Source organism: Xiphophorus hellerii, chromosome 6, assembly GCF_003331165.1.
Source record: "Xiphophorus hellerii strain 12219 chromosome 6, Xiphophorus_hellerii-4.1, whole genome shotgun sequence".
Taxonomy (NCBI): Eukaryota; Metazoa; Chordata; class Actinopteri; order Cyprinodontiformes; family Poeciliidae; genus Xiphophorus; species Xiphophorus hellerii.
The window spans coordinates 15,892,606-15,915,858 of NC_045677.1; the positions used below are offsets into that span (position 1 = coordinate 15,892,606).

At 37.8% G+C, this 23,253-nt stretch overlaps 1 protein-coding gene across 3 annotated transcripts in view; it reads left to right on the forward strand.

Annotated features, from left to right (window-relative positions):
- The window catches only part of LOC116721298 (laminin subunit alpha-3), a 73,296-nt gene that overhangs the window by 38,329 nt on the left and 11,714 nt on the right, over positions 1–23,253 (forward strand). For all 3 annotated transcript variants that reach the window (XM_032564924.1, XM_032564926.1, XM_032564927.1), the window contains exons 27-69: positions 782–890; positions 990–1,087; positions 1,637–1,835; positions 1,942–2,068; positions 2,305–2,453; positions 2,889–3,004; positions 3,568–3,779; positions 3,880–4,084; positions 4,482–4,626; positions 4,714–4,854; positions 5,196–5,357; positions 6,406–6,507; positions 6,607–6,690; positions 6,976–7,206; positions 11,645–11,743; positions 12,971–13,089; positions 13,184–13,264; positions 13,350–13,450; positions 13,535–13,588; positions 13,692–13,843; positions 14,023–14,133; positions 14,230–14,341; positions 14,452–14,616; positions 14,727–14,923; positions 15,117–15,233; positions 15,469–15,623; positions 15,792–15,933; positions 16,041–16,140; positions 16,222–16,338; positions 16,793–16,963; positions 17,106–17,257; positions 17,630–17,824; positions 17,900–18,048; positions 18,788–18,956; positions 19,056–19,183; positions 19,291–19,429; positions 19,527–19,622; positions 19,731–19,888; positions 19,989–20,106; positions 21,419–21,559; positions 21,648–21,778; positions 22,002–22,136; positions 22,839–22,962. In XM_032564924.1, the coding sequence (XP_032420815.1) occupies positions 782–890; positions 990–1,087; positions 1,637–1,835; positions 1,942–2,068; positions 2,305–2,453; positions 2,889–3,004; positions 3,568–3,779; positions 3,880–4,084; positions 4,482–4,626; positions 4,714–4,854; positions 5,196–5,357; positions 6,406–6,507; positions 6,607–6,690; positions 6,976–7,206; positions 11,645–11,743; positions 12,971–13,089; positions 13,184–13,264; positions 13,350–13,450; positions 13,535–13,588; positions 13,692–13,843; positions 14,023–14,133; positions 14,230–14,341; positions 14,452–14,616; positions 14,727–14,923; positions 15,117–15,233; positions 15,469–15,623; positions 15,792–15,933; positions 16,041–16,140; positions 16,222–16,338; positions 16,793–16,963; positions 17,106–17,257; positions 17,630–17,824; positions 17,900–18,048; positions 18,788–18,956; positions 19,056–19,183; positions 19,291–19,429; positions 19,527–19,622; positions 19,731–19,888; positions 19,989–20,106; positions 21,419–21,559; positions 21,648–21,778; positions 22,002–22,136; positions 22,839–22,962 (5,908 nt within the window). The remainder of the gene's footprint in view (positions 1–781; positions 891–989; positions 1,088–1,636; positions 1,836–1,941; positions 2,069–2,304; positions 2,454–2,888; positions 3,005–3,567; positions 3,780–3,879; positions 4,085–4,481; positions 4,627–4,713; positions 4,855–5,195; positions 5,358–6,405; positions 6,508–6,606; positions 6,691–6,975; positions 7,207–11,644; positions 11,744–12,970; positions 13,090–13,183; positions 13,265–13,349; positions 13,451–13,534; positions 13,589–13,691; positions 13,844–14,022; positions 14,134–14,229; positions 14,342–14,451; positions 14,617–14,726; positions 14,924–15,116; positions 15,234–15,468; positions 15,624–15,791; positions 15,934–16,040; positions 16,141–16,221; positions 16,339–16,792; positions 16,964–17,105; positions 17,258–17,629; positions 17,825–17,899; positions 18,049–18,787; positions 18,957–19,055; positions 19,184–19,290; positions 19,430–19,526; positions 19,623–19,730; positions 19,889–19,988; positions 20,107–21,418; positions 21,560–21,647; positions 21,779–22,001; positions 22,137–22,838; positions 22,963–23,253) is intronic.

A 23,253-nucleotide genomic window follows, 5' to 3' on the forward strand; every position in this document is an offset into this window, starting at 1 on the left:
CATTTGATTTCACACCCATAAGCAAAATCATCTGTTTTCAGGAGTAATCTGATTAGTAAATAGACTTCATCTGTTTGTAGTCAGTTCTCAGTATAAATAAAGACCTCAGAGGTTTGACAGAGAACATAAACACCATAATTACACTGAGACCAAGAAACACAGCAGCCAGTAATGGATAAAGTCTTGGAGATGTTTAAAGTCACGGTAAGGTTATGGAGAGCTGCTCAATCAATCATCTATAAATGAATCAATGTGGCACAACTTCAGACCTGCTGTTTGCATTTAGGGAAACAGAAAACTTATTCAAGAAACAGAAACTCGTTCAGATGAAACAGAAATATGACCTCCCGGTCTGCATCCAAAACACAATTTGTAGGAGAACGGTTAAACTGAGCCAGACATGCCAGCCAGCAATGTAACAACGGTGATGGCAGCGTTATGTCTTGGTGATGCTTTTCTCCGGCAGGGGAACGATAAACTGATCAGAGTCCTGATAATATGAATAGAGATAAAAGACTAGAAATCCTGGAAGAATAATCTATTGGAGGCACAATTTTTTTTTATTCATTTGTTAAAAGCAAATCACCTTGTATCCTTTTCCTTCAACTTCATATTAATGCTTGACTTTGTGTTCTCTTACCACAATAAATCCCAATAAAATAAGTGGAAGTGTGTGGTTGTAATGTAGCAAGTTGTAAGAAAGCTGGAGGCATATGAAAACTTGTACAAGGAAAATGTTTTTTTTTTCTGCTAATATCAAATTTTTTACTAACCCGTGCAGCACTTTGTGCCGGAGTGTCGCAGTAGACAGCAGAAATCAAGTGGCCATGCTGCAGCTGTCTCACAGGACCGAGGTTCTTCTGCAAACGTCTACAACGTCATTCCTTCTGGTGAGAAAATTTGTTTCCTGAAGACATGTAGGAAAATTCCCTATTTTAATTTTTTAAGAATCAGCATAATATTGTAAACACACCTATTTTCAATTTTAGTATAAGATCTATGCAGTGCCAGCAGAAGAGTTCTCTCTGGAGTATGTGGAGCCTAAAGTGCTGTGTGTCTCCACTCATGGTCGCTTCACTCAGGACAGGTCAGTACTTTAGGTCATATACCCTACATTTAATGTCATTTTTATTAAATGAGTCATGCATGTTACTGAAAAAACGTGGTTCAAGCTTTTCAACATAGCATCCATGACTGTAAGTTGTAATTTGGACCATGCTGGGTGCTAGGTCAGACCCAACGACATAACTGCACATCTGTTCTCCAGGTGTGAATACAAGCTTTCCACCAACTTGGCCAAGGTTTCTACGCTAAAGATGAGCTTCAGAACATCTGTCATTCTGACTTTACTGACTCTAAAGCTAATAAGCAACTTGAATGTCACAGATCTTCCAGCTGTCAGTGTGCAACTCTGGTGTTGACCATAAGTGGACTTGAATGTTCAGGTGGAAAACATGTAAACAAATGGAAACGATGGAACTTACCTGAGAGCAAACACAGCTATCGCATCACAGCCCTTTGTTCAACGAGCAACCCTGCTTTATATGAGCCACATTCTTGCAGTCCTGATTGCTCTGCACTGGTGCTTGGCAAACAGGACTTGCCTTAATAATTTGTTACTGTTTGATGTTTACAGTCGTCACTGCGTTCAACGGCGGTTTGACAAGCCGTCCTCATCCTGGGTTCTCTATGCCACCCGTGATGGACAGCTGTCATCCACACTTGCAGCGGCTCTCCAACGGGGCAAGAGTGAAGATTGGAGGCGGAGAAGACAGTCCAGCTTGTTCTCTGTCCATGATCCTCAGAGTGACGGGACAGTACTTAAATTCCCTCAGGTATCTGTGTCAAATATTTTGATCTGCCTGTCATCATGTTGAACATCATCCTGCCTGGGTGTACAGCACACAGGATTCTAGTTGTAAATTCTGGTGTCTCACCTAGACTGAGATCAGTTTTACTCCAGTGGTGCCTCTCCCGGCTCGGTATGTTGTTGTGGTGCATTACCATCAGCCTGAACACGTCTCCTTCTTGGTGGAAGTGCGAGTAAATGCAGGCCATATGTGGAAAGGTGAGTTTTTGGGAAAGAGTTTGAATCTGACCTAATTAAATTTAATAGTTTGGATTTATAATTAGAGTTTACTCTGGCAGTGATCTGCTGATTCCTTCTTAAAATCAGATTACATACTTGGCCTCATGATCAAGATCATCCAATGCTTTAGAGATTTTAAATAATAGAAGGGTTTAATAGAGAAATAAATTGTTGAGCAGCTTATTGTCTAACCGAGAAGCTATGTTCCCCTCCAGGTGAGATAAATGCCACATTCTGCCCAGCAGTTTCAGGCTGCAGGGAGGTTGTCGTTGCCGAAGGCCGCATTGCTCTCGACTTTTACGGGAATTCTGCGCAGCTACCCAGCATCTCTGTCATCGTGCCACATGGGAAGACCCTTGTTTTGGTCAGTGTTTTTTTTTTGGTTTTTTTTACAGTAACTCAAGCAAATCTCTACATTCAAGAAGAAAATAAAAAAAATATCAACAAAGTTTGCAAGACATGCACTTGTAAAATCTGCAGGTTTTCAGCTCGGGTTGTGGATTTGGCATGCAGTGGTCCTCTCTCCTCAGTGTTATGCCATATCTCCAAAAACAACAATGAAGGGACTGTTTTCTACCTGGCAACCCCACAAAGCTTTATATAAGAGCTAAACCTCAAGGCCGTGTAAACAGGGGACAGGTTCAGCTTTGTTTGCATGCTCAGAATATTTAATTTTTTTGTCTGTTGAAACTATCAATAGAAAACATGTATGTGACTAAAAATATTTATTTAGTGCCCTATTGCAAGACGGATTGTTTACACATTTTGGTGTTTTTTTTTGTTTTTTTTCCTTGTTTAGGATTATATTGTGCTGGTTCCTGATAGTAGTTACTCTCCGGAGCACCTGCGAGAGAAGCCACTTGACAAGTCTGCAGATTTCATAAAACAATGCACAAGTGAAGGCTTCCATATTGAGTAGGTATCCAATCTAGGATGAACAGCTTACATTTTTTTCCCTGTCTGACTTTAAATTAGACAAAATGTTTCTCGCTTGTGCCAGTTAGGATTACAGAAATTACTTTTATTTAATGAATGATGAATAATGGCTTAGTAATCTTCCATGTAAAACTGCATGTGAAAATCTGAATTTGTAGAAAGTAAAATAAAAATCTATAAAACATCATCATAATTATCATTCTCGCAGGTAGCAAATAAAGAAATGTTAGAAATTCTAACTATCAAAAACAAGTTTAATGTCAGACAGTGGAAAAAAAACTAATGCATCTTTTTATACAATAAAAATCTGAATATCTGTAACCTGAACTTAATTCACAATTAACAACACTTTTATATGATTATTTGTTATATGGTTGTTAATATTCTAATGTGGTCAAATGTCTTTAGAAACAACTTTTAGCATTGGAAGGAGTTTTATAAATGGTGTCCACTAGCTATGGTTGTCAAGTATTAAACTATTATTTTATTTGAAAGAGGGTTTTTTTTTGTTAATTTTTCTATATATGGTTGTCATTTGGCAGACCTAGAACCTCATCCCAGTTTTGCAGAGATTCGGCCCGGGCTCTTGTTGCAGCTTACAACGACGGAGCCCTTCCCTGCGACTGCGATAAGTCCGGCTCAACGGGGGCCGTGTGCGATCCTGTTGGAGGACAGTGTCCCTGCAGGCAGCACGTTATCGGGAGGCAGTGCAACAAATGTGCCACTGGATACTATGGATTTCCCTACTGCAAACGTGAATGATTTTTAGCGTTTGGCTCAAACATCTGATGAAACACAGCAAATACACACATCCCACTTTAATCTTCTGGGTATTTCCCGTTGTCATTTTGCAGTGTGTGAATGCGGACGGCGACTGTGCGATGAAGTGACAGGGCGCTGCATCTGTCCTCCTCAGACAGTGAAACCAACCTGTGATGCGTGCCAGCATCAGACGTTTAGCTATCACCCTTTACTGGGCTGCGAGAACTGTGGCTGCTCTCCAACCGGAGTGAATATAAATGCAGGGCTTCAGTGTGACACTGTTACTGGACAGTGCAGGTAACCAGTGCATGGTTAATATGAGTTATTATATGTACAAACTCTTAAATGTCCATTCTTGAGCGCTAAATAAAATATGCAAACAAAACACTAGTAAATAAAACAATAAACAGGCCTTTTTTTTTGACTTGTTGCATTGTAACTTCCTTAAGCAGTGCCACTCTATTGGAAGGAATGTCCTAGTAAAAAGCTGAAAGCTGCAGGGAGCTAAAATGTCAATTTTACAGAAATGCTCACCTGAATATTTCAGGTGCATAAACAAAGACTGTGAGTTTACTCTCTGAATCTTTGTCAGTGGATCTCAAGAGTAAATAGTTTGATGAGACAACATACAATAAAGAATACTAAAAGGCATATATACATATACAGTATATATGCTTCTGTGTATTTTCTGCAGCTGCAAACCTCGTATCAGAGGCCGGCAGTGTGATCGCTGCGCTCGGGGGTATTATCGCTTTCCCGAATGTCTCCCCTGTGAATGCAACCAGGGAGGAGTCACAGCCGATGTGTGCCACCAAGACACAGGCAGGTGTCTCTGTAAGGTGAGTTCAGCTCAACAAACCACTGATTTAGAAACTCTTTTGATTGGTTTTTATACCTTCCCGTTCCGACTGATATCATCTTTACAGAAAAACGTTGAAGGTGTCAAGTGTGATACGTGCCGGGAAGGCTCCTTCTACTTTGATCCATCGAACCTCCTCGGCTGCTCCAGCTGCTTCTGCTTTGAAGTGACCAACCAGTGTCAGAGCTCCAACAAACGGCGAGGAAAGGTTGGATTACCTCCAGAAACTGCATCTCTTACCATTATGAGACACATCCTTTGCAGAGTTTTATGAGTGAAAGTCTGTAAGAAGTACAATATTATTTAATTAGAGGTATTGTAAGGAAACAACATCACCAATAAAACAAATCATTGCATGCCATGGTACTTTTTATTTTACTTTCATACTTTACTTTTTGAAATGTAAAGATTCTGCACAAGCATAGTCTCTGTTCTTCCAAAGAAACACTGTTCTGTAAGATCAAAGTACAGAAAGCCATTATGAACATAGTATTTACTATAGTACATTATAACTCCTGTAGCTTTACTCCTAAAATTTCCTGTCGTTAGTTTGTTGAGATGCTTGGCTGGCGTTTGGAAAGCCCCGACAGGGAGGAGGTTCCTTCAGTGCTGAACGCTGTCAGTAACACAGCGGTGGCTGACATTCAGGAGCTTCCTGTTACAGTTCAAACTCTACACTGGGTGGCGCCACAGTCCTATTTGGGAGACAGGGTAAGTCGGCTCATCCTGAAACACTGTGCCCATGAATAGCTGAATTTCACAATGTTGGTGCTGCTGCACAGAAAAGGGAAAATGGATGGTATTATAGCACTGAAGATATGTCTTCAGTATATCGTCTCAGCTTATATCTAATTGGTACAATTCAACTTAACATGCACATTTTCCTTTATGGACTAGTGAAGCTAATTAACACCATCCCTGTTTTGTTATGTATACAGTCAGGGGGTGTATGAATATTACAAATGTTGCTTTATGTGCCTCTCATTCTAGAGATACCACTAAAAGTGCTACGATAATCTAGTGGTTGAAGTGTGAACTACAGGTGGAAGCGGATATTTTTAATGTAAATAAGCTTAACTTTGAGCTAGGTTATGCAATAAAAATGTATTTAGGCTTTTTAATGTCTTCTACATATGACGAATCAGAATAGACAACATGTGGCCAAATTTGAAAGCTTATTTTCAATTTTGGGTATTAGTGAGACTAGGCAACTAAGGAATGGAAATGTGTAATACTAGTATTAAGAAACAATAATTCTGTGCATGCATTTTGATTACCCAACTCTGAATGAAAGAATTACTTAAGATTACATAAAAATAATGATGATGATAATGATAATAATTATAAAAGTACATATTTAATAACAAATAATGCAATATTTATTTGTTATAAAAAGGATTTATATGAAACACTATAGGATGAACACCTATGATTGTTCAATAAATATGTTGAAATTCAATTTGCAACATTGATTACAAATTGTTAAAATGAGCAAAGAAATTTTGTGAATCTATTTACCTTCATGCCTAAATTTACACTAACTGTAGGTGCAATGTTCAAATAAATAACCCCTCATTAAATTAATATTTGATTGACACCAAAAACAGACTTAATATTTTTTGTACAATCAAATATAAATTCAGGCATTAAGGAGAAATTGTCCATTATTTCATACACATTGCATTTTCCTGAAATTTTAGTCTATTTTCTGAAATCTCATTCAAATAACAGATATTTACTCTTCCTTACCGATTCTTAGGTTTCGTCTTATGGCGGCTTCCTCACCTACCAGTCCAAATCATTTGGGATTCCAAGTGAGGGCATGACTCTTATTGACAGACAACCAGACGTTCTGCTGACTGTATGTCATGGTCCCAGTACTTCAGCCTGACTGACCTGTTTTTTCTTTCATTTATAAAAATCAGTCATATTTGCTTCTTTATTATTTCTCCTCCTTTAGGGTCAGACTCTGAGCCTGATCCATGTGGTGTCACAGGCTCCCCTTCCAGACAGGCTGCACCAGGGCAGAGTCCAACTTTTGGAGGTAAAATATATTATATTTTCTGATGCATGTAAGTATTTTAGAATGGATTTTAGTACAATCTGATGTTTAACCAATCTGGGATCATATAGATTGGTCCTAAAATGGTCCAGAATGTTTTTTTTAAATGTTGGACTTTAAACTGGAAGTGGAACAAAAATCAAACAAAAATGATAAAAGATATCTTGCAGACTTCAATACACAGTAGGATATTTTGAATGTTTTTCTTGAACGCACTCTACTCCACAATGTTGTTTCGATTTGACCCGATACTCTCATTGTTTGCAGGGAAACTGGCGCCATGCTGGCACCAACAGGCCTGTCTCCAGACAGGAGCTCATGATGGTCTTGGCAGGTCTGGTGGGCTTGAGGATCAGAGCCCTGTATTTTACTCAGACCCAGCGACTCAGTTTGGGGGAGGTGGGCCTGGAGGAGGCGACAGAGTCAGGAACTGGAGGTCCAGCAAACACTGTGGAAGTGTGCTCTTGTCCCACTGAGTACACCGGAGACTCCTGTGAGGTGAGACGTTCTGGGCAAGACACCCCATGATTTCAGATTAAAAGCATGCAAATTGCATAGAGCTATGCAATTTGCATCCTCACATGTCATTGCTTTCAGAATAGTTAAAAGAGTAGAATAATTTTTTGTATTATTCATTTAAATAATTTATTTATGTATTGTATGCATAGTGCATATACTTCGTTAAAATGGTAGGTTTTGGTGATGTAATAAATTTTCCTCACATGTCTTTACAATTTTCTCAGATTGTGAGAAAATTGTACATTGTACACTTGTGCACTGCCCATTTCGGGTGACCCCAGATTTTCTGCAAGATATATTTCTGAACTTAACCTAAACTAAAATTTTTGTCTCTTGAAGTTAGTCAATAATTTTTTTGGACATTATACATTGCTAAAACTAAATTCCCTTCTTATCAAAACTGACTTGCATTTGGAACAATTTATTATTCATTCAACTTAGTAAAAACATCATTTCAGTTTTATTAAAATTAACACTAGAGCAAATACTGTCACCGCCATATTTCAGTTTAGGTTTCATGTGCTTTCAGTGATGTGCAATGTCAGACCTGTTTGTTTTCATTAGAAGAAAAAAAAGGTTAGTTTTAGACTACATTTCCGACAAGATTGTAAGTGCACAGAGAGTACTAACTGGAAATTATGACAGTTTCTTTATTTTGGCCTTCAACATCTTGGCAGCCCCCCTCACAAGTTTCTGTCTCGTCTTTTCATCAGTTTCGAAGAAACAAGTTTTGCAATTTGCAAAATAGTCATCCACAATTTTCTTTAATTATTGGTGACTGCTGTCACGTGATCATTATTTGTTTACTACATATAATTCTAAAACAAAATTTGGACCCTTTTCCTGACTGATATATTTTAATGCTATCCTTTAAATCCTTTGTAATTTGTCTGAAGACAAGCTTTTTAGCTAAAGGATGAAAATGAGCAAATGTCTGGAATATCTGACTTTCATCAGATTTTAAAATAACTGGTGGGTCTTTCTTTCTATTTATCTATTTATTTTCACTTGAATTGTACAAGATGCATGTCATATGTGCAAAATACATGTATTTTTGGTTAAATAAAAAGACAAGTTTAAATCCAGAAATATTAATAATTTCCTTATCTATATTTTCCTATTATATTGTCTTATAACTCCAGAACAGCCAATTACAAACTAACTTGCTTTTGCTTTTTTGCCTCTTATGCTGCATGTTTCAGTAACCTGTGTTTGCAACCAGATTACTCACATTCTATATGTATTTTAAAACATACATTATAAAAATAATGTATGTAGACTTATAATTTTGAATTATTGTACATTTTTCCACATTGAATAAAGGTTTTACAGAATAGTTTATTCCTTAACATATCTAATCTTTAGTCAAGAACAAAACAAATGTAAAAGATACCGCCGGGTGGGGCTGAAATGGCATCTCGTCTTATTAAGAAGTTGGATCTGGTCCTCATGGTTTTTGGAGTGTCCTAACATGTCTGTACAAAGTGTCACACCCTGTTGCTGGAGGAAAAACTTATCAGCGGAGGAATTTGCTGGAAAATACCACATTTTGAAAACAGTGCAGCAACGTTGTGGAGCCCCAGACAACGTTATGTGGCACATTTATGCAGGCAAAATATTAGGGATCCTAGAGAGCCAAAATCACCAGAATAGGTGGCGCTACCAGTAATTAGTTACCTGAGTATTCGTTTCATATAGTTACTTTGGAAGACAAATTATTTTGTTTTTGTGAAATTAACTTTTTAATGAGCTCTTAGAAACTAGTTTGTATTCATAATATTTCCGCTGTTTTGCCCACAAAACCAAATCAAGAAAGAAATTCAAGCAACAAGTAATTAAAGAAGAGGTATTCCTGTAGATTTATTAGAGGCATTATTACAAGGGAACATGTTATGTTTTTTCTTGTAAGGCTGTTTCCATAAACCTACGTGTGTGCGTGTTTGATTGGGCATGTTTAAAGGAAGTTAATTATATGTGCCCAGAGGTGCTATGACACGGCGCCTTGCCTTGAAACGCAGGGTGTGTCTCTAGGCAACATAACGTTACTCATAAACCAGAGTGTGCTCACCTGAATGTTCCTCCAACACAAGCATTTGTCTGTAACTACAGCTGACACACCCAAGTGTGTCTGCTGCATGTGTGTGGGGAGTGATTCACAAGTGAGTGTCTGGATTGTGTCGTCTAAGGATGTCTGACATTGCCTTCAGTCATAAATTTTTGTACACTCTGCAATATACTCGAATATTTCGGAAAATTATATTTTACGTAAAAGCAGCAGTTCAGAAATATTCATAACAAAATACCATCCAAGTAAATGCAAAGTTTTCTATGTAGCAGAATTTTTATTGACCTTACAGACAACAGGAAAGAAGAAAAACATTATCCACAGGGACTGTTTATTACAATTTGGCAAATCCAAAATCCAAGTATGAAGTTTGGAAAATATGTTTATCTCACTGACTGATTCTTTCTCAGCTCAACAGCAGCAAGGTCAAAGCACTCCATCATCACCGGTAGTGATGGCCAACAAATTAAACTTGTTTCTGTGTCTTAATTGTTGACAAAAACCTGAAGCTTTTACGTGAATTTTAAATCCTGCTTTTCTTTTAAGATAAAACAGAAATTGGTGGAATAACTTTTCTTCCAGTTATTGACTACAATCAATAATGGTGATATGTTATTCATGAACACGTATGGTCATGCTGGATAGCCTGTATCATGGCACTTTGCTGTTTATTACCAATTATGGAGCCCTAACTCATCCCTGTCTCTTGTGTACTAAGGTCAAATGTTTATTTCTGCATGTCTGCCTGTCTTGGCCACTGGTATGTTTTGATTTATAAATCTATTCTTAAGTTGACAGCACCTTATCATTCGTCTTTGTTAACTTTAAACAACAGCCTCCGGTCTCAAGACTTTTTCAATTTAATGTTCCTCGTGTCAGAACAGAACAGGGGAACAAAGCTTTCAGCTTTCCTGTCCCAACCTCATGAAACAGTTTACAATCAGAGCTTAAATGTAGAACACCAGTACCTCTGAATGTATTTAAGACCTTGATAGATGCCATTATGTTCGCATTGCAGAAGTGCAATTGTTTTACTTGAGTAATTTGTCTTATTGTAAGTTTATATTTATTGTGAGTACGTGTTATGACTGCTACCACTTCTTCACTTTTGCCCACTACATCACAATGGATATGTTTTTTTGTTGTTGTTTACTATGGAAATAATTAAATACTTTTGCATACATTGTGAACAAAACTAAAGCCAGCAGAAGTACCACCAGTGGTAGAGATAGCTCACTTTGACAACCATGAAGCTAAAGACATTGTTGTCAAATTCTTTTAGCCATAACTATAGACCAACAGATTTCCTAACTTTTGTCAGTTTAATGTTTTTACTTTAAGACCTGTTCATGCATACCGGCAGTCTCCTTTTACTGTCTAAATTTGTTTTCTGGCCACCAAGATTATGTTATTGTGTATGCACATTTTTTTAGAAGAACGTAAAAGAGAGAGAGAGCGCGAGTGAGCATGTAAACACTTGCATGGAAGTGCTTGAATTCACCAAGTAGACTCATGCTGATCTGCCCGGCTGACTCAGGTAAATGGGGTGTGTCCTCATTGTGCCTCAGTGTGTGCATGTTTAAGAGGCTGAGACCAGGGGGAGCAAGGACAAACTTCGCACAGGAAAAGCTCTGGGAATGTCGGATACGAGCATGGATAGGCACTGGTGTAGAGGGGTTCTGTTGCGGATCCTAATATGCTGGACTTTAATTGGTCTTTGCTCTGCCGGACACAGACCTTTTAGCAAACAAGAGCGGCCCCACCGCACTGGACATCATGACAGGTTGCCTCAGAGGACTGACAGCCAGGCAGCTCAGCAGATAAAATATCCATCCTTAAATTACCAAGGACAGGTCACTCAGTATCTGTCAGTTTCTGATGCTAGTTTTCAGGTTCAGGTAAAAACCTATGCTGCATTTTGTTGTGAAAGAATGTTTTTTTGTTCACCTCAACTGGTGCTTACGCTGTCTTTCATCCTTAAAAGTGTTAGTGATTAAATGACTGTTATCTCTATAAGCAAAGGGCAAGTTTCTCTGTTAATATGTTACGAAGCAAAATTCAAGCTAAGTTTATTGCTATGCGCAGTGAGAAATCTCCCAATCTGTGTGTAATTTAACATTATATTCAATATCCAGGCAATTAATGAATGGCTTTACTATTGATAATTGCATTCACAAAATAACTTTAAGGTCAATGAATTGAACTGCGATGTTCCAATCCAATTTACTGCTAGTATATATTTCCTTTGCTGTGAAAGGAGTTCTACAGTGTCACACCTATTAAAAAGAGTTAGAGGACAATGCTTTGAAGATGCGTAATAAAATCTTTATTTTGGTGTGTTTTCTCTTTCAGAAATGTTCTCCTGGATTCTACAGAAAGACCAGCCTTTGTCTGCCCTGTGAGTGCAGCGGCTTGGCTGACGAGTGTGAAGATGAAACAGGGAGGTGTCTGGTAAGAAATCGCACATCAAGAAAGTGGCTTTTGATCTGAATTGGCCAACTGTTACTTAACCCGTGGCATAATTTAATACTGCAGCATAATTTGCTAAGGTATTAAGAGGATTAGCACTTAATCTTTTTTTCTTAGAGTTTAGATAATGTCATTTCACTCAGTAAATGGACTTTAACAACATTCCAAAGAAAAAATCGTAATAAAAAAAACATCTGTTGTGTCATGAATCAATTTTCAGTTGATCTGACCCAAAATCCATCCAGATCACTGAATGCACATACAGTAACTTAAGCTTGACCAAGTCAGGCTAAGAAAGACACTTTTAGTGTAGAAGTTGTTACTGCGGAAAGAACATTGTTTAAACCATTCCAGTGGAATCAATTTGTTGTACTGAAACAACAAATTAGAATGGTTTAAACAATGTTAGATCAGGTAAAGAGAGAACGAATCCGAAGCCACAGCTGAAGGACTAAACATATTACAAGGAATTAAAAAGGTAGTTCTGTTTTGAACTTCCAGCTTCCACCTGCTATGAAACACATTGGATTTTGAAATGCTGGCAGCCTTTTTGAAATTTCAAAGTTAATGCTCCAGGAAACACAAAGACTGTATTTTCCAGTTGATAATCATGCTAATCCTTAATCCTTAATATAAAATGCAAAAGTTAGTTTGTCTCTGTTTTAAAACAACTTTAAAACCCTGTTTTATTGCTGCTTATGGAAGTAATTAACGGCACATAGAAGGAGGACTGCAAGGAAGTATTTAAAACGAGAGAAATAAAAATATGTAGCAGCTAAAATCTTAAGCTGGACAGGTCAAAACTTTTCGGAATGTTTTTGGAAATTGATTGATCACTTGAACTTAGTCACAGACAGGACCTCTCAACTTCAGTGCACACAACTATATCTATTTGTTACCACTGGAATGTTTTTTTAATCCTCATTAAAAGTCCTCTTTTAAATTTCTCCCAACAACTTTCCTCTCCTTCATTCTTTTCTTTAGAGATACAATAGAGTTTTTTGCTCTTTGGAGTTCCAGTTGGGAAATTGTTATGCAAGACAATTTCATAACTTATGTTATGAAACATAACATAAATTGTTATGTTTCACAGGCACACTCAAGACTGTGCCCGTGCATGCCGTGCTTACACTGAGCCTCATATTTACAGCTCAACATCAAACAGACACAGCTGATTAACGACTAATGAATGCATTCTGACATTTTCAGAACTGCAAGGACAACACTGCTGGGGACCGATGTCAGCTCTGCAAAGAAGGTTATTTTGGCAACGCAGCGCGGAGGACGTGCAGACTGTGTCCGTGCCCATTTAGTGTATCCTCAAACAGGTGGGTGAAAAAATAAATAAAACTTTACTACTTTGCTGTTTTCTAATGCAACTATTTCGGTAACAACAGTGTAATCCCTCTGCTTCACGGTCAGTTTTGCAGTAAGTTGCGGAGATGTGTTGGGAGAAATCCAGTGTTCTTGCAAACCGGGCTACACCGGAATCAGGTGTGAGAGGTGAGTAAGTCAGAACGTGCAGACAGGAATGCTGCTGGCTTTTTTCCAATTTGCTTCCTATTCATTAATGCCTTCTCTTATGCAGTTGTGCTCCTGGTTATTATGGTGACCCTCTGAGACCAGGAGGAAATTGCCAGCCATGTAATTGCAACGGAAATGGAAACAGCTGTGATCCTAGGACTGGAGGTTAGATCCTGCATTCTTTCTCTTTAAAATATGTTATAATTAAAAATCAGTTTGCAATTCAAATCCATTGTGCTCTTCTTTCAGTCTGCAAGAACTATCTGGAGCCAGGAGACACAAACACAGATGAGCACTGTCATGGTGAATATATAAAAGAAAAGTAATCTCAGAGTTCTGATGGTATCTCAGGCCATTCATAATACCTCAAGTGTAATATTCTTCTGTTGTCTGTTTTTCCTTTCAGAATGTGATAATTGTGCTCAGACGCTACTAAGTGACTTGGAAAAACTCGACATTGAGCTGGCAAGGATCAAGGCTCAACTAGATAATGCTTCCAGCAGTGGCGCCTTAAAGGAAAGGCTGAACAAGCTTGAAAAGGCTGTGTCTGATACTAAGGTAAGGCTCATGTCTTCATCTGTTTTTGCAAGATAGCTGAAGTCCTTTTCAACTTCTTACAGGTTTTTTTCCAGTAGTGCCCTATATTTAGCGCCACCCATTTGCATTACGTCTTCTTGCTCACAGAGCAGCACATCCCACTTTGACATTAGATGTGACATTGTGTGTTGACCTTGCAGACGCTGGTCAACAAATTCAGCTCTGCCATTGACATGCAAAAGTCCAAAGTGGACCAGCTTGAGGAAGACGCCGACAGCCTTGCAGATGACATTAAGTCCATGAAAGACAAGGTTTCAAAAACATGTCTGATGTTTTATGATTGCTTCAACGTGTAATTTAAGGAGCAGGTCTGTAAATGTGTGATTTTGTAACTTGATTTTACTTAGGCTGATAAGAGTGCTGGACTCGCTGACAAAGCCATGGGCAATGCTGAAAAAACCTACAAAAGGGCAAAAGACCTCGAAGACGAGATCCAAAAACTGCTTGCGAAAATTAAAGGTATAAGGAAGCAAAAGACTCATTTTCTCCTGATGTCGTGTTTCACTTCTCCTTTATTTCCTTGTGTTATGGCCTCCTACTCACATTATGGGTGCTTTGCTATTTTGAAGACTTACTCTTTCAGCTGAAGAATGATGGTCGAGGTGATTCGTTGCCTGCTGATAGTTTGACTAAAATGCTGGAGAAGGCTCAGTCCATGGTGACAGAGATGAAGAACAGAAACTTCACCTCTCAGAAGACAGCTGCTGAGACAGAGAGAGCTGAGGCGATTAAATGTAAGTTACCCCATACAGAATATCCTAATGTGCATAATCAGAGCAGTTGTGATTTGTAATATAAGTCATACGTTGCCACTGACAAACTACACTCTATCGTCAACTTCCAGTGCTAGACTACATCAAGAATAATTTTAGTAAGCAGAGTGTCCAGAATGAGGCTGCAGCAGAGAAGATCCGCAGCCACCTGAAGGATTACAATGCCAAGCTGAAGGACTTAGAGGAAGCTTTGGAAGAAGCAAGAAACCTGGTGAAAAAAGCCAATACCCAAAATGGTCTGAATGCACAGACACTGAAAAACTTGGAGGTAATCAAGCAGCAATTCATACATGCTTGTTCGTTAATAGCAATAATGGACAATCATCATCAACATTCATTTAATTGTCATTTGCAATGGTATTTTGCAGACATAGTGCTAGATACTTCACAGGGTAGCTGAAATTGTACAGTGAACCCCGCTGTCAGCACACCAACTCAGTTGATTTATGTTTTCCCTGCAGAAACGTATTGATGACTTAAAAGGGGAGCGGAAAACTGTTAAGAACCAGATAGCTGTGGCTGAGGGTGAACTGAAGAAGACAGAGGATTTGGTGAAAATGCTCTCGGACAGTAAGATGGTAAATTTCACAAATGTTCAACATATCTTCCTGAATCATATTGGACACCTTAAAGGATTTCTTTCTTTTTTTGCCCTTAAATGTTTCAGATCATCAAACACATTTTAATGCCAGAGAAATGTATGACGAGAAAATGTATTGTTTTATCCAAATCAACTTGAACCAAAGTCGGTGACAATTCCTTGTTTCTTGTAATCCAATGTATATCACGCTCTGCCTTCTTTTTGTTCTGCAGGACTATGAGGTGCTAGCTGCACAGCTGGATGGTGCCAAGACTGATTTGACCAAGAAGGTGAATGAGATCACCAAGGCAGCAGCAAAGAAGGACCTTGTGGAGGCTGCAGAGGAGCATGCAAAGAAGCTATCCAAGCTAGCAAAACAAATCGAGGAGTAAGTTTATTACTGTTTGTATATTAAATGCATATTGATGAAATGAATCAAAGCTATAGTGTCTTCTGTCTTTTCCATAGTTGATTTTAAAGTTAAACCAGTACAATTCAGTCATAATATTTGAAAATATTTTTGTAAAAATCTCTAAGAGCCATCTTATCTCAATAGTGCTATGAAGAATGCAAGTGGACTTCCCAAGGTGCGTGATGCAAAGGATGCTATTGAGGCCTATAAGAACATTACAGATGCCATTAAAGCTGCAGAGGCAGCAGCTGTGGAGGCCAAAGATGCTGCAGATAATGCCCTTAATGTAAGCTTTTAAATTCAGTACATGAACAGAACATGCAAACTTGACATAGCAACGATGAAATGTGGAACAAAGAAGCTTACATTTTGGAAATTGTTTTTTTTTTTTAGATTGTAAACAAAGAGAAACTCACAGATAAAGCCAAAGAACTAAAGGACAAGAGCAGTGTCCTGTTGACGAAGGCCAAGACGTCAGAAAAATACCTCCAGGGTATTTGGACTCCCTTTCCATACATGTTTTTTGAAATAAACTAAAAGCTTATTTGCTTTTCTTTTTTTGTTATTGTTGCAGACACTGCAAGTAACCTCAATGACTTGAAGAATCGTCTGGCCAAAGCAAAAGAAAAGAAAAATGCTCTTAAGGACCGTCTCTCTGATGTTCAGAGTCAATTAGATGACACCAACAGAGGTGGAGTAGAAAAAAAATCCAAGCAATTATTTAGAATCAGTGAAAAAACATGTTACTGGGATTATAACAATGCATCCAGATCACAAGACGATTCATTCACAATACTGAGTGTATGAAGACTAGGAAAGATTTCAGTAATAATTTAAAAATAACTAAGAATTTCTATTGTTTTTGTTTGTTTTTACTAATAGAGTAAACATTAAAGATAAAACTGTGTATTATGTGTAGATTTACTAATTTCAAGTGAAAGGCTTGCTTAAAGCGTTCATCTGCATTTCCACTACTCATAATAGTAGCATAAACTTTCTTCACCAGACAAAGTCATATGTTGACAGGAACTGCAGATAACTTCCTGAGACAGACCTTGTTATGCCTCAAAGTTTTATACTACTTCTCTCCGAGAAAGACGTGTTTCTGCTGTAATGGCTAGGCATTGTTTTTTTTTTCCAATCAGATGCCATTGGGGATATGATTGAGGAAGCCAAGAGGAAAGCAACTTCAGCCAATAACACAGCTGCCAACACTATGGACAAACTCAATAAAATTAGGAAGGAGATCGATAAGATCAGTGTGTCTCCTGTTAATGCCAATCTGAGCAATGACCTTAATGAAGTGGACCAGTCTGGTGAGTTTTCTGATTCTTTTCATGAACTGTTTCTCCTTTGCCTTGATAGTGGTCATACCAAATATATTTCTGTGTGAATAAAAATGCAAGAGAACACTATTTTACACATCTAATTTTTCTGTCTCTCAACTTTTAAACACAGTAAAGGATTTGCTGAAAACAATTCCATCACTGAACGATAAGATCTCTGAGGTTGAAAACCTGACCTCCGGGTTCTCAGGCCTCGGCAATATATCTGAAAACATAATGAAGATCAAAGAACTTATTGAACAGGCCAGAGATGCAGCCAACAAGGTGCGTGCAATCAATCCCTCTAAATGCACCCTTGCATGCAAATACAGTTCCATAAAAGATGTTTTGTTTCATCATGGAGGGAATTATTTTCTTACTTGCATAGGGTCAGGTTGGTTTGTATAGCTTATTTCTTTTAACACTTGAATTGATCATTTTAAAACAGATTTTTTTATTAACCAAAGTTATCCTTCTACAATATCAAAATTAATCTGAATCATTATGTGTGAAATTTAAGGGGGGGGGGGGGGGGGGGGGGGGAAGAAACCTGTATGGGGCCAAATACTTTCTCACGGAATAGCATAATCTATTTCTTTAACGAATCAAGGTGAGGTCTACATGTCTACATAACAATTTGTCTTGTCTCCTCTTCAGATTGCGATCCCCATGAATTTTGCTGGGGAGGGTCACGTCGAGCTGCGCCCGCCAAAGAATGTAGATGACCTGAAGGCCTATACAACCCTGTCTTTGTTGCTGCAGAGACCCAAGGCAAGAGGAGACGGAAACCGCAGGCGCAGACAGACTGGAGACAGCACAGACATGTTTGTGTTGTACCTCGGCAACAGAGACGTGAGTGAATCAATATCTGTGGTGATTTTTAGATTGTAATTTTGCTCACGAGACTAACAAAACTATGTTCTGCAGTCCTCAAAGAATTACATAGGTATGGTGTTGAGGAAAAATCGCTTGTACGGCCTGTACAAACTGAATGGACAGGAGTACGAGCTGGAGTCTGATTTAATTTCCACCTCCGACCCTCAGCCGGCCACATTTGATAAAGTGGATCTGCACAGGTGAACTACCTTACTTGAGCTCAGCTCTTACAGTGTCCCTTCAACATTTAGTTTTATTTTGCCACAAATTTAATTGTATTTTATTAGAAATATATGTGATAGACAAACACAAAGTTCATAGAAGTGCAAGGAAAATGATCAATGTTTTCCAAAAATCTTTATAAATTTAAACTTGAAAATCCAATGTTCATTTGTCTTCTGATAACCCAAACGGAAATTCAATGCAGCCAATTCCCTTCAGAAGTCACTGATTAGGTAAATACAGCCAATTTGTTTATAATGTCATCTTAGTATAAATCCAGGTGTTTCATGAAGACCTCAACGGGTTTGAAATCATTATTAAATAAGCAGCATCATGAACATTATGTACACACTAAATAGGTCGGGGATAAAGCTAGGAGGAAGTTCAAATCAGTGTTGGGTAATATGGCAAGTTTTAAATCTTGTGGAGCACTGTGCAATGCCGACACTAAAAAGAGTAGGTCCAGAGATGTTTATGTGTAGAGTGCAGAGAGACTTTATGTTGGTCTTCTACATACATTTCCAATTACATATGTTAACATTTGTAGCAGTAATATGAAGAAAGCACTTCTAAAGATTTTACGGTTCTCCAAACATATTAAGTCAACTCTATGGCGATATGTAGACATCACCGTAGTGTCATCTTTCTTTTTTTGTAGAAAGATGAGTAGATGTAAAAATCACAAATTCAATTTTTTTTTTCTTTATTATGACTTAGAATTTACCAAGATGTGGAGCTAAAGCTGACCAAAGACATAACCACTGGGCCACTTGATAAGCCGTATAGCCATCGTCAGACCAATGAAGGAGCGGAGAACAAGAACCTCCTGAAGTTCAGTCCTGATGACGTTGTCTTCTACGTTGGAGGCTACCCGTCCAACTTCACCGTGAGGAGCTGTAGCACATGTACCAACGTTCAATTGACAGACGGTTTTGTGTCCAGAATAGTCATCAGAAATTCTTCCTTGTGCTCCGTTTCACTTCAGCCTCCTCCCTCTATGAAGTTGCCAAAATACACGGGCTGCATCGAGTTCTCCACCTTTAACAGGAAGTTCATGAGTCTCTACAATTTCCAAAACGTAGAAAGGATCAATGTCCAGACTCCCTGCAAAAGGTACTGAGACTACAAATTTGAAGTATCATTTTGATGTCAGTGAGTCTATGTGTTATTTTAAGAATCTGATTACATGGTTTTTCTGTCTGCTGCTTGGTTCCTTCTAGAACTGTAAGTCAAGTAGACTCAGACTTTTATGAAGGCACCGGATATGGCAGAGTGGTCATGAACCAACTGCCGCGATCTATTGACATAAGTTTCAAGTCTAGCATGGAAAATGCTTTACTCTTCTTCACAGGAGATGAGGTAAAGGACCTTTATGATTAGGATTTAATTACATTTCTAATTAAATTACAGTGTATAATTATGTTAATCACAACTTCTTTTTTCTCCTCTGCGACAGAATAATTACTTCATGGTGACTGTGGAGAATGGTTACATTGTTTTGCATAGTAACGTGATCTCAAACCCATATAAAGGATCAGAAAAATTGTTCCCAGTAAGGAAGATTTTCTTCTTTTTGTGTTTCTTCTGGATGGTCTTCCTTTGAGTTTTATGCCCTTCAAAATTAACAATTTATTTGTATTTTTTCCACTTTTCTTTCTAGACTCAAGATAATTTTTTGACCATTAAGCTATCTTTTAGGTCTGACAGAATGAATATTATTGCCATCGGCAGACCAATTATTCCCCCATTCACTGAATACGATTTCAACAACTTTAAAGATTTCTATATTGGCGGTGTAACGCAAGAACTCAGAAAAAGGTACATCCTTATCAGCATTTTTTTATTTGTGTATTTCCATCCTGTTTAAATGAGAAGTGTATATAGCCTGTTGTTTTTTGTTTGTTTTTCTTAATTTAAGGTGGGGCATCACCGCTCTACCATACAAGGGATGTTTGAAAGATTTCATTGTAAACAACAATATTAAACCGATTGATGAACCAGTGGGAATCAGCAAAGGCTGCTTGCAGGATTCACTGGTATGACTTTCATCTTATTTACACAGACCAACTGAAATATTGTTATTACTGTGAGGAAGAATACAGATCCATTCAGTGAATTAGAATATTATTGAAAAGTTTATTGATTTCAGTAACTCTGCCTCTAATTAAAGCACATTACATACTAGTAGATCAATTACACACAGCCCGATGTTTTAGAGCTTTTATTTCTATTAATGATGATTATTTCTTGCATACAGCTAATGAAAACATGACTTTTAAGATTAGAATATTACATCAGATCAGTAAAAACGATATACCTTCTTAAGGTTGGTATTTTTTAAAGGTACTCTTAATCTGACAAATAAGTCTCATCAGATTGCCTATGAGACTACATTTAGTTTTCTTCTGTAATACTTCACAAGGTAAGAACATACCGAGTTGTGGTCTAGTGTAGAAGCATATAAAGCTCTCTAGGTTAATTGTGAAAATTTTCTGCTATGCAGGTAAAAATGAAATGTTTCATTTTTATTTTCTGAAGTGACAATGAACGGTCATTCATTTGTAGAAAAGGAATCTCGATCATAAAAAGGCCTCACGTTTGCCTTACTAAGAGCATGACATGTAAAGTTTTTGGGATTGATTATTTTATATTTTCCTGGTCAAAAACGAAGCTTAGTCCATAAAAAATTTTATGATTGCGTATGTCCAAGACTTGTTTTAAGAAGAAATAACTGGATGTTCATGTCCCTATTTTATTGTACAATAAAAATGAAGGCAATAGTCAAGGTTAATGAAAATAAAAAAAAACCTTTGTTGTCTGAAACTTTCCATTTTACAAAACTTATTTGTCAGTGTAACTCTTGTTCAAACAAATTATTAAAAAGTGTCCAGCGACCACCAAAAGTGCACAGACCACCAGAATATTTTCAAATCTTCATTCTGCCATTCTATCTGGAAAAGTTCCAACGGTCCGTAAGAAGAAAAAAAAATTAGGTGGTCTCTGCCAGATACATTACCATTAGCTCTTGTAGCAAGATAAAGATATAAAACAAATAGCCAAATCTTCACAGACTCAACTCAAAATTAGTCTTCCTTTATGGCCATCTCACATCCAATCTTTGTTTGAGAACAGATCCGTCTGGAATGTTGATTAAAAACTTTGTCTCATTTTACTACAGCCCCAACAGTGTTTAGTGACTCCTTTTTTTTTTTTCATCTTAAACTTTATCTGATGAAATTAACATTTGGATGTTTATTTTCAGTTTGATATCATGCTACTGTAATCACAGATGAACTTATCTAAAAGCTTTTTTCACGTATCTTCACATGCGTCATGGCTTCTGTTTAGAGTTCTTTCAAAGCGCAGTTCAACTTGGGGAGCTCCCTGAAAGCAGACCTCCAAGACTTCAGCTTGGAAAACAACGTAGCGGTGTCCATCGGATTCAAGAGCACAGAGACCCAGGGCGTTATTTTGCAGAACAAACAACTGGTAAAGTTACCTCTCTATTTTAAAACAATCTTTTCTAATATGCTTATGCAAGAAGAAGTAAAATCTTTATTGTGGTTTTATCCTCCAGGAAAACCAGTTAAACATTGCAATGGAAAATGGCTATGTGATTCTGCACTTTGACACCAAGAAATGGAAATCAAGCAAACAGTACAATGATGGGAACTGGCACTATGTGACTGTCACCAAAAAAGAAGGAAGGTATAAAATAAAAATGTGTTTCACATGTTCTAAGAATGTAATAAGAAACCAAGTAATGCTTACTGAAATACTGAAAATAGATGGAAAGTGTGTAACTCTTCAGTTACAACTGGCTTACTATTTTAATACCTAAAATGAAATAACATTTAATCCAAATCAGGAAAATATTAAATTTTTAAATAATTTTTGCTACAAATGTTTTTTTTTTCTTCTTTTTCTTAAGGATTGCACTGCAGATTGATGATGAAGACTACGGTCAGGAAGAGAGTGGCACCATATCCATACCCAACACAGATGGCTCTGTTTGGCTTGGAAAAGAGAATTTCAAAGGCTGCATTTCCAACTTTTACACTCGACGGTAATCTTTCTTTCTTTCTGTGCCTACTAAAGCTACAGTAGGTAACTTTAATAAAAATGCTTTTTACATATTTGCTAAAACTGTCACTATGTTGTGACAGTGTAACATGAGACAGGTAGTTTGTGAAAAAATGTAGTTCCTTTGCTTCTTCCCAGTAGTCCTATTGCTCTCTGCAGAAATATGACGCTACCAGACTGACACATGCAATCAGATCCAGGAGGAGGGTCTTAGTGTGGACAATCACATTTGTGTCCTGCTTAAGATTACTGGTTTGCTGCAGCCATGCTCATGGCAGAGAAACAACTTAGTGCTACAGAAAAACATGGCCATCATTAGTGGCCATGTTTCCTAGCCTATGCATTCAGCTCTGTGCAGCAGAGAGCAAGACGGAGGGTGTGATGGTGGTGGACAGTGCTAAGATCCTTCTCCTGGCTCTGATTGGTTGTTTTTGACCAAGTGCTATATTTCTGCAGATGGCATAAGGACCAAAAGGAGGAGGCAGAGGAACTTGTTTTTTTTTTTCACAGATTGTCTGCCTCATATTATAAGGTCATGAAATGACAGTTAACAAACATGTAAAAGATATATTTTTTGTATAAGTTATCTACTTCAGCTTTAAAAGTTAAATATATGTGGTTTGGGTTGTTGTATCGTGTTTTTTTCCAAGGTGTGATCTCTATCCTATTTGATTGTGTTTTGCAGGCCGGACAACAACGTGTACAAGCCTGCAAACTTATATGACTTCCAGGCTACAGGAGACGTCAACATAGATGTGTGCACTGTCAGCAATCCCTTTCAACTGATAACAAACCGCTTCAGCAAAAAGGTGAGGTTTGACATCTATGCACAACTGAACTCCAGATCAGAAAGTTGTCTTAATAAAATACTAAATTCCATTATTCCAAAACTAAAAGGTATAAATCAGAGTTCCCCAACCCACATCCTCAGGGCTCAGTGTCCAGCATCTGTTGCTGCACACCTGGCTTAAATGAATGGATAATTACGGGGTTTTGATAGCACTTTGACACTTGGAGGCATGCTAAGTATATAATGCATTTGCATCAGGTGTGCTAGTGTTGGGACACATCTAAAATTTGCAGGACAATGTTCCCCAAAC